This window comes from Parasteatoda tepidariorum, chromosome 3 (genome assembly GCF_043381705.1).
Source record: "Parasteatoda tepidariorum isolate YZ-2023 chromosome 3, CAS_Ptep_4.0, whole genome shotgun sequence".
NCBI classification, from domain to species: domain Eukaryota; kingdom Metazoa; phylum Arthropoda; class Arachnida; order Araneae; family Theridiidae; genus Parasteatoda; species Parasteatoda tepidariorum.
Window position 1 is genome coordinate 92,495,267 of NC_092206.1, and position 16,098 is coordinate 92,511,364.

The 16,098-nt window shown below is 30.1% G+C and overlaps 1 protein-coding gene across 1 annotated transcript in view; it reads left to right on the forward strand.

Moving 5' to 3' along the window:
• Positions 1–705: 705 nt before the first annotated feature.
• The window catches only part of LOC107446990 (zinc finger E-box-binding homeobox protein zag-1), a 499,470-nt gene continuing 484,077 nt past the window's right edge, over positions 706–16,098 (forward strand). The window contains exon 1 of the mRNA XM_071179011.1: positions 706–1,223. Coding sequence (XP_071035112.1) covers positions 1,169–1,223 — 55 coding nt within the window. The 5' untranslated portion in view covers positions 706–1,168. The remainder of the gene's footprint in view (positions 1,224–16,098) is intronic.

Below are 16,098 nucleotides of genomic sequence, written 5' to 3' on the forward strand. Positions count from 1 at the left end.
TATATATATATATATATAAAGCAACAACTTAGAATTATATAACAAAAAAGTCCGCATTGTCATGGCAAATGTTTCAGGACTAAATAAATACTAAAAATAAAAATGCAATTATCAAACGTTCCAACATGCCATGTACTTTTTCTTTTCTTTAAAAATAGCTGAGAGAAGTGTCAAGAAACTTCACTAAAATTCGGCTAAATTAACATAAAAAAATTAATCTCACCAAATTTAAATTCATAATTTAATGTTGAACTAAAAAAAAAGGTATTTTATTGTTTCTTTTTAATTTACACTGCATTTTAAAGTGCATAAAATTGTAGCGCAGGAGAACGTTGTACTACACCTTTGGAGAAATTAACATAAAATAAAAAATAAACGTAAGTTACTGTGGCACTCTAGTTTTGAGAATAAACAAAGAGTTTTCTATTCCGATTTCGAGAGAACAATTTATTTAAACATAGAAGATACCCTTTCTCGTTTTAAAGAAAAGAAAGCATTGCAATTTCCTTAAAGACGTTACTTATGTAGAGAGCTCTGATCCTTTGCTTCTCGTTCCGAACTCTTCCTGATGCCAGAGTGTCTGCAGTTTTGTGCTTGTGTGACTCACGAGTTCTAGGGAGTGGGCGTGGCGACCTGATAGGTACAAAATGAAGATCCAATAGGATTTAGTTCTCTTCTCCGCCAATGGCGGCCTCTTGACTCGCCAGTCAGTGAAAAACCATTGATTAGTTAGCCGCCGCTCGTGCCGCTGCGAGCACTTTTTAACCTTTTCCTATGCTTAATTTTTTTTTATTCTACGCACGGGAAGAAAAAAAAATTTGATTTTGTTGATATTTTAATTTTTTTGTGAAATTTCGGCCATGTTTACGTTTCTATCTTTGACACGAACCCATATGTATTCCGCTGTACAAATCGTTTCATTCCAAACGATTCCGTTTGTTTTGGTTTCGTTAACATAAAAAAAATCGTCTGTTTGTTTACATTTTGTACAGTTGTGTGCAAAGCATTCTCGTTTGACGTATAAAGTCTGAGAACACTTTATATAAACTAGTTAATAATTTTTGTATGCACCAGAACTGTACATAGAGCTTTGTTTAAAATATTTGTACATAAATGAAACTGATTTTTAAGAAGTGTGAGAGCGATCTTTTGACTGCAAGATGAAAGGATGGCCGATCACGGGTGTAAAAGACGGAAGCAGGCAAATCCTCGACGGAAAAACGGTAAGAAAAACTTAAAAAAATTCCGGACTAACTTACTATTTTCTGCAGTTTTTAGAATATATGCTTTTCCTATTGAATTATTTGAAGGATGTTATTAGTGTAGTGTTTATTACGGTAATCAGAATTGACTGCGCTGTTATCTGTGGATATAAAAATAAAAATAAAGAAAGAAAAAAGAGAGAGAAAAAAAAGGACACACATGATACACAATTATCGTTTGATATTTTATTAATAAAATAATTACAACTCAACACAACAATGCACCTCAGTAAACCTGAATTTTCATACATTATTATTTAATGCAAACAAGCAATATGGGATTTTTTTTAAAAATTTATTTAGATATATATATTTTTTATGATTGAGATAAACATTCATTAATTAAAACTTACGAATTGAATAATTGTGTATAATATGAGTGAATGATTTTAATATTTGCACTCGAACAATAAAAATTATTAGTTTTTCATAATCATTTATACGTTTTACTCTTAAAAGAAACAGGTTTATTATAAATTATTCATTAAATCATCAAACACAATTTTGTTCCTTAAGCTTCTTTTTTTTTTCATAAACAAAACGGTTTTGAAATTTTATTTATTTATTTCTTAAAAGCAATAGCTGATATTTTTATGATTTTAAAAATTCGAAATTGGTAGACTTTTTTTTTAAATTAAAACTTGCAAACTTAATGAACGTGCATAATTTGGATTGCTTAGCTTTCATATTCACAAATTTCTTTATTTTCATTATTATTATTTTAAAGTCATTAATGTCAAAGTACATTTAATTTAAATGTACATTTATTAAGGATTACACTTTTAATAATCATGCATAATTTTGTTGATGACATTTTAGCTATAACAATGTTTAAAACAATATTAATTTTTTTCCATTCATTTTCTCATATTTTTTTTTAAAATTTTACCGACTAAATAATTGTTTATAATTTCGTTAATGAAGTTTACTTCATGTCTACAAACAATGCGCGAAGTGGATTTTTACAGAGGGGTCGTACAAATATGTTGCAAGTACGTCAGGAGGAATTTTTGACCCCTCCCACCTGTCAGCAAAAATAACCAATTGCTTGTTTTTGTCGCTTACATAAGATTGCTCTTGTCATGTGCTTGTGTAAGAATTACGAAAAAAGAAATTAAAAAAAAAAAGAAATATGCTATGTGCATATCCAGCTAACATCATTAACCAATACTTATCAGTTTAAGACTTTACATCGAATAAAATTTAAAATTTACTTTAAGTGTAATTTAACAAATGATATTTATTATTTGACTTAATTTTGAATACTTGACAATTATACAATAAAAGCATGTAAATGAAATATTTATCTAATGTAGTTCATTATGAGATTATTTCAATTTTCCGAGAACAGTTTAATAATTTTTTCATTGGTCTTAAGTCATATAATTATTTTGTTATTGGGAAAATTTATCTATCAATTACGTGTTCCATAATGAAATGGGGAAATCAAGTGTCAACAATTCAGCAAAGTTTGAGGTTTTTTTATCCCCCAAGCAAAAAGTAATTTTAAAAGCCTCATATTGTGGAAAGTTTTCAATTTTCTACTATGATCTACTATTTTATTCGTATCAAATTAGATACTTAAAGTTTCTGTAACAGTGTCGTGCAGAGGAGGTGAAAACCTCGAGAATTCTTTGATTAGATTTCCTTAAGAAGAGGGGTATAAACACTGAAAGGGGCATATAAAATCCGATTTAAATAATTACACAATGAAATGATATATTCTATGCCCAACGGTTTGTACAACCGATTAGTGGAATAACTTATTGTCTGTAGTAATGTTGGAAATAATAATTGCAATAGTACATAATTTGCAATTTAAATTATTACTAATTTAATGAGGCCCTTCTCCATAACGAAGCCTTCGATGAATTTCGCCCTATTGCGAAATTTTTAATCCGAATCTTTAATTAAAATAAAAAATATTCTTTATTTTGCTAATTTTTTAAACGTTTTTCTTCATTATCACCGTTCTCGGAATTCTTTAGACGTTTATTATGACATCTCTCCATAGTGCGTGGAAATGCATTCCACTCTGATTTGCCTCTCACGGCCACTGTGTTTCTTTTTTTTCTTCCTTTTTTTTTCACTCTCGGCCTCTATGGTTTTTCAGATATACTTTCTCATCTTTATTTTTCAATTTTTCGTTGACAACTCTACGTTTTATATTTCAATCCGCTTTTGTTTCTTCTCATTTACGTCTGACAAGTCTTGAATTTTTGAGTGCTTGACATATCTTACCGTTACAGTTTCTTGGGATTGTTTATTTAATTACGTAAGCACGTTTTGGAAATATTGCTCAATTTCAGCAAAAATGAGCAAATTAAAAACCACCACCAGTTTTTTTTAATTTTTTATAAATGTCGCAATATCCTTCCACAATTTTCGCTTTAACTTCGATTCTTAAGTAAGTAATCCAGTTTTAAGAATTTTAGGATTAAATTTTAGGAATATTTACAATAATCAATTTATTTTTCTAATTCTGTGAGAAATTATTATTACTATTTTTTTACATCTTTGTTATTTTGCTACAGAATTTTTTATTTATTTTTAACAGAGATATACATATATACACCATTTTTGTAATAGCGAAATTTTAATATTTTTCAAAATGTAATTTTACCTTAGTTGTTGATTGGCTGCCCGTTCCGACTGAGAGTCCCTTTCGTCTGCCCCTTTAGGACCTATTGCCCCTGAGTTCCCTCTTCTGCATGCCTTGCTGTATGTATAGCATCAAAATAAAACATTGTTTTAGTGTTTTGCAGAACTCTTATATTCTCGGGAACAATAACTTATTTAGAGGCTCTTCTCTGGAAAAATAATTTGTTAAAGTCCCTTCTAAGGATTGAGAATTTGTTTAAAGGCTTTTCTCAAGAATAATAATTTATTTAAAACGTCTTTCTCACGAATAATAGTTTATTTTCGGGAAAAATAATTTGTCCCGAAATATTTTGTAAACCCTTCGAAAATAATTTGTTAAACCCTTCGAAGGTAAATAATTTATTCAAAGACCTTTTTCAGGAATAATAATTTATTTAAAAGTATCTTCTCACTCAAATAACAATTTATTTCAAGTCCTTTCTCAGGAATAATAATTTATTTAAAAGATGTTTCTCAAGAATAATAATTTATATAAAGGCCCTTTTCACTGATAATAATTTATTTAAAGGCTTCTTCTCAGAAAAAATTATTTAAAATCCCTTCTAAGGAATAATAATTTATTTTGTTACAACAAATTGCTCTATAATAAGTTATTATTTCCTAAAGGAATTTTTAAAAGTTTTACTTGTGGGTCACTTAGTTTTTAGTGCCGCTATTGACACTCGAAATATTGATCCAATATTTTTCGTTTACTCATTGTATCTGTTTTAGTGATTTGTTTTTTTCGCTATTTTAGTTGAAAACAAAACCAATGGTCTTCTTTTAAGTCATTTCTTAAAGTATTTAAAAACATTTCTTATTACAATTTTAGTATTTGTATTTACTCAAAATTTAAAAGAAAAAAATTAAAAAAATATTAAGAAGTATGATTTTGGAAAAGTCAATCTTTTTTGCTTATTTCTTCATTGTAATCGATGTATCCCAAACTGTGCTGTCAAGGAAGCTACAAGCTCTTCATACGTGCTTAGTTAATTATTACAAACATAATTTCTAAATGTACTTATTAATATTGGACCTACAGATTACGAATGATCGTCTACAAGAAAAAAAGCTTGGAAACCTTTGCTTTAAAGAGAGAAAAAAATCATTCGATTTAAAAAAAAACTGAAAAAATAATTTACAAAATATAAAGATGAAATTTAAATTTTAAAAAAAAACTCGGTACTGGGCATTCTAAATGTCACTGGATCTTTGTTTAAAAACGAGAGTTCTGCCTATTTTTTTTTCTCACTTTATCTCGTTAATGTATACGAGAGATGAGTTTAACGCATACGCATTTCAACTCATGACTCAATTAGACAATAGTCATTATTTTAAGTTATAAACGCTTGAATTATTAGATATTACCATAAATCAATAGGCAGCAGAGAGGCATTAACTGGAAGTGAAACCTGGCCATCTTAATAAATTATTTACTTTTGTGGTTTCCTGTTTTCAAGGACACTTTTATTTATTGGAAATGAAAGACATTTATCTGAAAAAGTGACTGAGTAATGATATAAACATGGATCGCTCTCGAGGCTTCATTTAGAAATTATGATGCTTATCTTAATTTTCGTTATTTTATATCAGGTTGAGTTTTCTTAATTTTATATAAGTCTTACCACTCTTTAATTTTTTATTATTAGGATTATGTTTCCTAATTTGAATATCAGGCTTAATTTTCTCAACTTTATATTAAGCTTAATGTTGTAAATTTTTTTATTAGACTAACATTTAAAAACTTGTTAATAAGAAGGAATGTGATATAAGTATTAATTTGGAAGTGTAAATAAAGAAAAAAAAGTCGGATTTAAAGAACATGTTTTAAACTTAGAAATTAGAAATATTTCATAAGTATCAAGTTTAAAGATATTTGACTCTTTTTCTTCTTTTTTTTTGCGATGTTCAAATGGATGACGTCAGTAACTCTGACGGAAGGGGGGCGAAAATCTGATGTTGTATATAAATAAAATAATATAAAAATTTTTTAATCGAAAAAATTTCAAAATAATAGGCGATATTTGAAAGTTCAGTACCAATAAACAAATTTTTTTTGTGGGGTGGGGGGATTAGTAGTCTTAGATTTTTCATTCAGTATGTAATTTATAAATACCTCTCTTCCCCGTATTACTTTTACAAATAAAGACAGTGGTTACTTACTTACTTACTTATCCTCTACGTGCCTTGGGCACTTAAGGCCTCCAGCTTATCCCTCCAACGCCNAATACCTCTCTTCCCCGTATTACTTTTACAAATAAAGACAGTGGTTATTGCTGTAATAAATTATTTTTAAAAATATATTCTTTAATTAAATTGCATTAAGAAATTAATTTGAAATAATTAATTAATTAAGAATTGATTTGAAATTAAGAAATTATTAAATTTTTTATGGATGTTCAAATATAATGGTTCACGTTTGGGACCGCTCTGATAAGTAATTTCTTTCTTTTACATTCAATTTTAATGTAATTATCCCTCATTTGTAATTGATTACATTATTTTTTGATGGTACGTTATGAAAATTTTTACATCGTGTCGTGGTTTTTGATGTAACTTAAACATGAAGTTCATTATTTTCCAGAAAATAAATAAATAAGTTATTAAAAAAAATATGTATATATAATGAAAACATATTTTTTTATAAATTTATTTCGTTTTTCAGATCATGACATAAGAAAATTAGTTCGAATCCCAGCATTGGCTGGTCGATGCGAATTCCGCACCCGACTCGCATCGGCCACAGTGTTGACGTAAAATATACTCAGTGGTAGATGGATTAAGTGTTGCTTTGCCGTGAAGCTAACAGTGGGAGGTTTTCGTAGTTTTCCTCTCCGTGTAACCCAAATGCGGGTTAGTTCCATCAAAGAGATTTCTTCCAATACTTGATCCAGGAATTCCCTTGTCTTCTGGATTAGATTAAAATTACAAGGCTACGGAGTTGAACATTAATAGTCTTAAAGCCAAAAAAATTAAATAACATATTTTGAATTATAATCTTTAATAAACAAGCGTTCCCCAAATCTATTTTATATTTGTTTTTCAAAAGAAGTTTGCAACTGCTCATATTAAAAGTTACTTCTTATATTAATTATTTATTCTCGTATGACTGAGAACAATTAAGTTTGAAAACCAATGATGATTAAGAGAAGCTTTATGCCCTTTAGATGTTAATTTGTTTTCATACTAGAAAAGCGATTGAAATTATAAAACTAATTCTTATTATTTTTTTTTTTTTAACGATTAGTTATTAAGCTATTAAATCCTTTCGAGACTAATTGTTTGTTTGTTTTAGGTACGGTCTCGATGCTTTTAAATTCAAATTTTTCTTTAACGTAAAAATTTACAAGCGCACTTCTGGATGTTAACAGAAATCAAACAAATATGAAAAGTAGTTAGTAATAATATTCTTTTCACGGTTTGTTGGCTTGGAACTGAAAGGTTTCCACTGTAAATTTTATGGAGTGGTGGGTTTTGCTTTTAAATCTGGATCTAAACAGAGCAAAATAACGCGTCGCACACGCGCTGCCCCAAACAGTGACATCAGTTGCGACCGAGAAACATCTGTCACTCCATTAAAAGGGAACGTCGCTATATAGGAGAGCGTTGTGTGTATAGTAGAGGTAGAGGGGGGATTTATCCTTTTCGAATGTTGCTGTTGACAATGAAATTTGGGGACATTAGTTCTGACAAAAGAGCTTCAACAGTGTTCTGCGTAGCTTATATTGCTCAACTATTCCATCGAACTATCGTTTGCCTTGGAATACTGACGCTTACAGCCCTAAGCGTCACAAATTGGCTGTCATTTCAGTATTATTTTTAATATTTTGGATAGTTGTCGTAGGGTGATTGGAAAGTTTGGCTCTTAACAAATGTCCGCGCCATTTTGCTATTCGAACTTACCGTTTACCTTAACCGTTGTTGAATAGCCGATTCAATTTTATAGATTTACGACTACTAATGTTCAACTCCATAGCCTTGGAATTTTGAACCCAATCCGTTAGACAAAGGAAGTCTTGAGGACTTTTTGCTGGAGCTAACTCGCATTTACGTTACATGGAGAGGAAAACCACAAAAATCTCCCACTGTTAGCCTAACGGCAAGGGGACTCTAACCCGTGATCCGTATACCACTGAGGATATTTCACGCCAGCACTGTGATCGGTGCATGTCGGATGCGGAATTCGTTTCGATCAGCCATTGCTGGGATTTGAACCCGGTTTACCTCATTGGAAGGCGAACGCCCTAACCCCTGAACCCTCACGGCTCTAACGTTTATTTCGGAATACTTACACTTACAACCTTAAGCGTCATAAATTGTCCATCATTTCAGTAATATTTTAAATAGTTTGTACTGTTGTCATAGGCTAATTGGCTGGTTTTGAGCAAAATTTTGCTCCATTTTGCTAGATTCTACGCTAGTTAGCAGTTCAAACTATCGTTTTCCTTGCAATACTTACCCTTACAGCTCTAGTATTGTAAAATGTTTGTCATTCTATATTATTTATAATATTTTGTATATTTTTCTTAGACTAATTAGAAAAACCGGCTTTTTGCAAATGTCTACGCCATTTTGCAATGCTCTAAGCCGATAGAAATATTCTTAAGTAATTCATATTCAGCGTGATATTTTTTAGTTTTATTGCAATCAGCTGGGTTGAATAGAAAAATGTGTGGAAAATACTGAAATTTGTTGTCATAAATATTCGAATCACTTAACTGCACAGACTCATTTGTTAAGGATTTGTTTTTCTGAGCTGAATTCGAACTTTATTAAATTAATATTTAAAGTTCAATTTTATCATTCAAACTTTCTAGTGGAATAATTTCAACCAGTATTCAAATCAACTAGTAATTTAATTTAAATCAAATAAATTAATGGATAAGTTTATTCACACCTGTTGACTTAAATTTATTGCTTCAAATATTTTATTGAGCCGATTCATTTGTTTCAAATCCATTAAAGGATTCGTTTACTGATCTGAAATGAAACTTAATTTGATTTAATATTTCAAGCTCAACTTTTTCCTTCAAATTTTCTAGCTGTATTATTTGAATCAAATCAATAGATAATTTTATTTGAATTAAGTGAACAGACTGACCTAACTTAACTAACCTTATTCCCGTTGACTCGAATTTGTTTATTTGAATAGCATGAGTAACCGTTTCATTTGGTTCGAATACATCTAAGAATTCAATTTATCAAGCTGAATTCTCAATTTGATTTAGAATTAAAATTGATTCAATTAGTATTTGATTTAATTAGCATTTTTATGTTTCTCAAATTTTTTACTGAATTTTTTAAATCAGTGACACGAATCAAACGATAATTTAAATCGAATCAAACGATCAAATGAACAATCACATAAAATCTTTTGAAATTGAGTGGAATGAAGGAAACGAGTCATTTGTTTCGAATCAACTTTAAGATTTCTTTTCTAATTAACAATAGTGAAATGCTTCAGTTCGGAATATATTCTGCATAAGGTCAATGGTTCCCGAATTCTGTTCAAAGCTTTGAGGAGCATAAAAGGTTGATAAAAACCACATGGCTACCTTATTCTCCCCTCTCTCTCTCAGGTGAAGCGTCTTTCTACCTCTACCTTGAACTGAAAACGATTTTTCCTTAGAGCGGGAATGTTACTATATTTTAGAATTTGATTATTTTTTATTTTATTCTATTTTATGTTGATTGTAATGAAGAAAAATTAATGTTTAGAGCTGCTTTAACTTGATTTTGTTTTCATTCGTTGATGTTTTAGCTTTCTACAATTTTTTCTTCTCCTTTTTCTTATGTTTTATTTTATTATATGACCGGTGTGAATAGTCGATTCATATCGAATTTGCAGTTACTAATGTCCTACTCCATAGATTTGTAATTTTAAATCCAACTAACTAGACAAGTTAACTGTTGAATGAAGCACTGGGAGATTTTTCCGATAGCAATGATACTCAATTATCACTGAAAATATTTCAACGCCGGAACTAACGACAGTGAGGGTTGGGAGCTGTACCCAAATCGGTATTTGTATACTACTCCTAGGATGTCACAAAGCTCAATCGCTGCTTCATTCGGCGACACAGGTTTGAACCCATGATCTGGACTTAAACCTGTGTCTCAAAATCAGGAAACGAATGATCTTTGAGCAATACTAATAACTCATTTTCACACATTTGGCAGAATTCATGAAAGTTCTAAGTTTACGTCACTTGAAAATGAAGTGAACTATGACCTTGAAATGAACTATGAAGGTTCCTTACAATCAATTGTGCATGATACGTGGTGGGGCAGGAAATAGAGCTCTCGCCTGCCAATTTAGGTGACCCGGTTTCGAATCCTGAGGATGACGGGTCGATACGAACAACAAACTCAACAACAACAACAACCCTCAACAACAACAACAAAAATAATAATAATAAAAATAAATGAATTTAAAGAAAATGAAAAGAACCTCGAAGACAAATTTCTCCCAATACTTGATTCAGTAGATCTCTTGTTATCCGGATTGGAATCAAAATTACAAGGCTGAAGAGTTGAACATTGATAGTCGTGAATTCGTTCGGCTGTTTAACGACGGTGATAAAATCAAATCAATTATGTATCAATTGTCAATTAATTATTAAACGAAGAAAGGATGGAAAGGAAAAAAATGCATTACTGCTATTAACAACCAGAAGACGTGAAGAAAGTCATGGACTTGAAGGTTTTCATATTTAGTTCAGCCTCATAGACTGAATATGCCGATACATTGGAGAATATTTTTGTTATATGAAATTTGGCCTTCTGACAAAAATACAGCTTCTATTCCGTTGACTCAAAAATAAGTGATTGAATAAGCAATTTTTAACTCGTGTTTTTCAGAATTACTTCAGCTGATTTTCATGAAAGTATGTTCCCAAGGAAACTATAATTTACTGTAAGTCTGACGTAAGTTTTCATTTAATATTAATTGGTTAAAAATTATCAATTTATCACACGCTTCTAAAATTTATAAATAGCTATTTCTGGCACTTGTATTTTGCGCGCATTTCGCCGTGGGTGAATGGTGGGTTTATTTCCCCCTCAATAACTAGAAATCTGTATAAGTACCCCCCTCGATGTTTCAGACAATTAAAAGAAACATTTTTATGAATCATCATTGATTTAAATTCATCAAAGTTGAAAGCGAATGAGAGTTAAAAATATAAAGAAAGAAAATTCAAATATTTAGCATGTATAAATTTTTATGATTGAAATTTAGAGAGCTGTTGCTGCTGTGAATTTATGTGTGTATTTAGATACTTCGTGCTCCTCAAAGATTGGATTCCTGCGATCCCGTGAATTTTCCTGTATCCTTCCAGGGAAATACTTTTATAAGTGAGACTGCTGTCTGAACCTGTTTGTTAACTCCCTTTAGTTTTTTAAAATCGCTTTTTATTTAAATGTATTTTATCCTAAAAAAAATAATTTCTTGGAATTTGAACTGATTGTATCAAGAGGTAACTAATATATAGCTCATTGGAGTAGTTATCGTTATTCTCTCTTCCTGCTTAAACATTTTATTTATAAAGTTGCCATTTTGTTATTTTTTCCACGTGAATGAAAGAAAACTTATTTTCAAATAAAAAAAATATTATCTTCATTATTATAATTTTTAGTTATTTTCCCAAAAATTTAAGTTAAAATTTTGTCAATTTACTTCAATTTCAATAAAAATTAAATTATTTTGGTGATTTCAGCTTTTTTTTTTATAGAAATAAAAACATATGAAAGTCAAAAGAAAGAGGGGTACCTTCTTTATCACAATTTTCCCATAGACTTCAGGATTAAAAAAAAAATTTCTTATATAGATTTTTTTTCTTCCTTTCTTTCTTTTTGCATGCAATTCACTTTAGCTAGAGTTATTAGGTAATCTTCTTTTCCATGTTTTAAAGATAATTAAGTAAACTCTTTTGATAAATTGCCTTTTCATATTGCCGAAAGAAAAAAAAAGTTCTTAGAATAGGGGCCGAAAAGCTAAATGGCGCATATCTTTCTTTTTAAAAATGCACCTTGTTCTCTAGGTTTTAAGATTTACACCGATGTAAAGTGGCATTCAGCGTAGTGGGTGAAAAACACTTCTACTTCTTATATACTGCTTATGCACTTATTAAAAAAAAATCTCTTAGCTAAGAATCGCTTGCTCTGATTAAAAGAGAAAAAAAAATCGTTTGCCCACATTGATGTTTCCCACGCTGCGAGGTTTAATATTACCGTAGTAAACATTCTTTTTACGGTTTCAGGTCGGGTCAAGGATTATGATTTATTTTGAGTAAGTTTTTTTTGACCAATGCGGTGGCAACATTTCTGAGAGAAAAAAAAAACATAAAGAAAATAAAAACATAAAGAAAATAAATACATTCTTCAAATTAAAACTGAATTTCTTGGGAACGTCAGATCTTATCTTGCATTGGTCAGGTGGAAAAAATAAAAATGAGAAAAAGTGTAATGCGTTGATTTGAAATAAAAAAAAATAAAAAAAAGGGTTTGATAAAGAACTTTTTAGGTTTGCGTGGTTGTGCACAAAATAAACAAATTGTTACGCAAAGTCTGGCAGACGGTCAAGTTTTTTCCGGTGCTTCCACAAGGTAATTTTGATTACAACTGTATGTTCTAAATTCTGAAAGAATGAAGTGGTCAGATAAGGATATATATCAATTTTCGCATCCGGCAATTGAGTTGTTTTTCTGATATGAACAGTTTCGTTCGATGTTCATTTTGTGCATTCGAAGAAAACGAGTAGAATGCAAGGAATGCCATATTTCTTAATGGGCGTTCCTGGAATCATTAGTAAACCATAAAAGAGTGGTTTTCGAATTATTCGGCAACCAGTCATTTAATTTTATCGATAAAGAATGCGCCACAAAAATATGCAACTAACTCCCACGTTTTCAAGTTTTTTAAAAAAATTATTAATTAAATTTATGCTATCGTCATGAAACATCCCCACCCAAATTTTCTAAATTTATTTGAGAACTATTGTTTCGGAAGTTCTGTTATGGCTATGTTCAGACTTGGTTAGGTTTACTTGACTTGTGTAAAACCCCGCTCGCCAAGAGAGTTGGCGCAAAATCCGCCCAATTGATTGTAAACCGTACATATTTAATGGCAATTAAAACAAAAAGTTAATTAAAAAAAGTGTTGAAAAAATGTGTTACAACATATTATTAAAATTATTTGTGGCACAGTTTTTTTTGCGAAAATAATTAAACGTAAAAGTTCTTTACATTCATTATATTTTAACAAGAAAAAAGTTATTTCAATGAAAAATCTTAAAAGAATAACCATGCATGCTTTTTATTGTTGGCAAAAAATTGGATTTGGCGCTATTTTTTTGGTTTTAATAAAATGGTCGACGTGTTTTTACATGAAATCAGAATTATCAATTTGTTTCAGGTTATTTTTATTTTATTATACCTAATGTTTTCTATTCTTTAACCAATTGTTTAACCAATTTTAATGTTTCTATTTTTTAACCAATTTATTGTGGTTGTTTTTAATTTTAAGGTAAGTTATATTAATATTTTTAATGCGTCGAATTATTATATCGTCTATTTTGAAAAATTTTTCTCCTACATTACGAACAATTCATCAAAAAAGTTAAGAAAAAAATAATAATATTGCGCCATTTGTCTCTCAACCTAATTATACTCTGTTTAAACGCCGCGTAATTTCAAGAGAAAAACTTTAAGAACACTCTGGGTGGGAAGAAAATTACCTCGGAAACTTTTCTTAACTTTTTAAAACACATTTTTATTTTTTTCCTTTTTTCGAAAAAAAAAGTACTGCCGAGGAAGAAAAAAAAAAAAAATCTACCAGACGAAACTTGAAAATCATGAGGGACTGTTCTAACAAGAGACACAAAATAAATTGTATGACTCCTTCGTCCAAGAAAAACTTTCAGAAACAAGTTCCTCATCAACGCAACCCCCCAACTATGTCCAGCGAACGATGCATCAGGAAAAAAAAAAAAAGAGGTGAGGGGGGGGGGGACAAGTGCTTTTACTTACACTCTTTCGAGCAGTTGTTTATTATTAATTTCACATAAAAAGCAGTGTATACAGGCCTTATCCCCTAAACGCTAATCAGCATTATATCTTACCCTTTTAAAAACTAAGACTGCCCTTTTTTTTTCTCTCTGAGCCATTAGCTCAGCATGACACAAATTGCCCCGTTGTGTGTTGAACCCTCTAGCTTTATTTCGTTAAAATAAACACAGAAAGTAGTAGGGTTAAAAAAAAAATTTTCTAAAGAAGAGAAAAAGTTATTAAAAAAGCTCTGGAAATTAGCGAGGATAAAAACGTTATTTTTTCGCACTCCCCCTTAACTCTTATTTTCTTCGGCGGGTATTTTTTCTTCGTGTTAAACATTAGTTTCTTCATTCTATAGGAAAGGGGGGGGGCAAAGAATATTTTTCATTAACGTCCTCAGACTTTACCTTGTGTCTATTTTACCCATGGGAGTCATTTATCATATTAAACTCGCCCGTGAGGGGGATAGTTATATTTCTTCTTTATTTATTTTTTTGTACCTTTTTGCTAGCCCTGCCCATCTTCCGTACTCATCAGGCATAGCACCCGTTCTCTTAGCTTTGAAGCTATTCAAGATGAAGATGTTAGATTCTGGAAGACCTGACAGCAGACCGTTCTAAATGCCAAAATGATTAAGTTTACATCAGGGGACAGGGAAATTATCTTTTTAACCTCCTTAATTTATAAATAAGATCCGTTATGAAACTGAAATGATTCTAAATAGGAGCCGGGGGGGAATGATTATTCGATCAAACGATTGGTTACCAGTTCGGCTAGGTTAATTTATGTTTTTGATTATTTGATTAGAAAAAAAAATATGTTTATTCACGTTTTATAAAATCAGCAATAAAAATCTACATTTTTGTTTATAAATTAGTGGCCGTTTATTTTTTCTGCTAGTGTTTATGATTTTTCTGATTTTCGAATTTATGAACTACATACCATTTCTGTGAATTGTATTTGTTCACAAATTTGCAAACATATTCTTTTTCTGGTTCAGTCAATCCCGCTTAAAGGAATACCATTGGTTTCAGCCAATACTATTCGATAAAGCAGGTTATTCGATTAAAAGGGGAATGCATTATTCCATTTTACGTGTTAAAATTTTACGAAATTTTGCTTTTTAATAGTGGCTAATACATAGTATAGTGCTTTGTCTTATAAATAAACTCAATTTTAAGATGAATAAGCAAATATAATTTAAACTGTCTGTGTTAGTGTATTATAAAATATAAATGTCATTTATAAATATATAAATATAAACCTACGCTAATGAAAAAAAAATAGTGCATGTACTATAATATTATTTTGTTATTTTCGAAAAAATCCGTATTTGAATACTGTTTTTATACCCGTTTAATTTGTCAATTTATCAAAGTTCGTTTTTCCCTTTTCTATTTACTTTTTTACTAAGACTTTCATGTGACTTGCGTATTCCTTTCGAATACTTTCAATTTTTTTTTATTATTATTATTATTATCCTTGAAATTTGAGAAATTCCAAATTAATTTGCTATTTTAGTTTGGGATTTTTGAATTTTTTTTTTCAAAACTTATATTTTTCCAGGGTGCGTAGTGTTTTTAAAAAGTGCTTAAAAGTGCTTATTTTCGATTTTCGTTTTTTTAAAAACCCTTAAAGGTGCTTTTTCCATCGAGTGTTTTAAAAAGTGCTTAATTTTCCCTTTTTCAAAATGAGATTTTTCCTTTACCATGTTGATTTTCGCTACGAATTATGCAAAAAGACACAGTTCTCATTGTTCTATTCAACGTTTTCACGATTAATTCAACCCCAATCTATTTCGGCGTATTGTCAATCCGTAGCGTATGAAAACGCCATTTTTTTTTTACATAATTCAAAATTTCCCGATTTTTGACTATTGTCAAAAACAATGCCAAAAATGTTTTTTTCTTTACATGACGATTAAAACAAAATAAAACCGTCAATTGTCAAGAACTTTCAAACCCGGAGTAAATATGATATTTTTTAAAGTACTTCAAAATATATTTTGAGTGCTTAAAAGGTCCTTAAAAGGGGCTTATTTTTTGTTGAATAATTTGGCTACACCCTGTTTTCTTTTTCGATTATTTCAAATCATTCCTTTTCACCCTCATCTTGTATTCGCTGGAATAAACAATGATTATTTTACT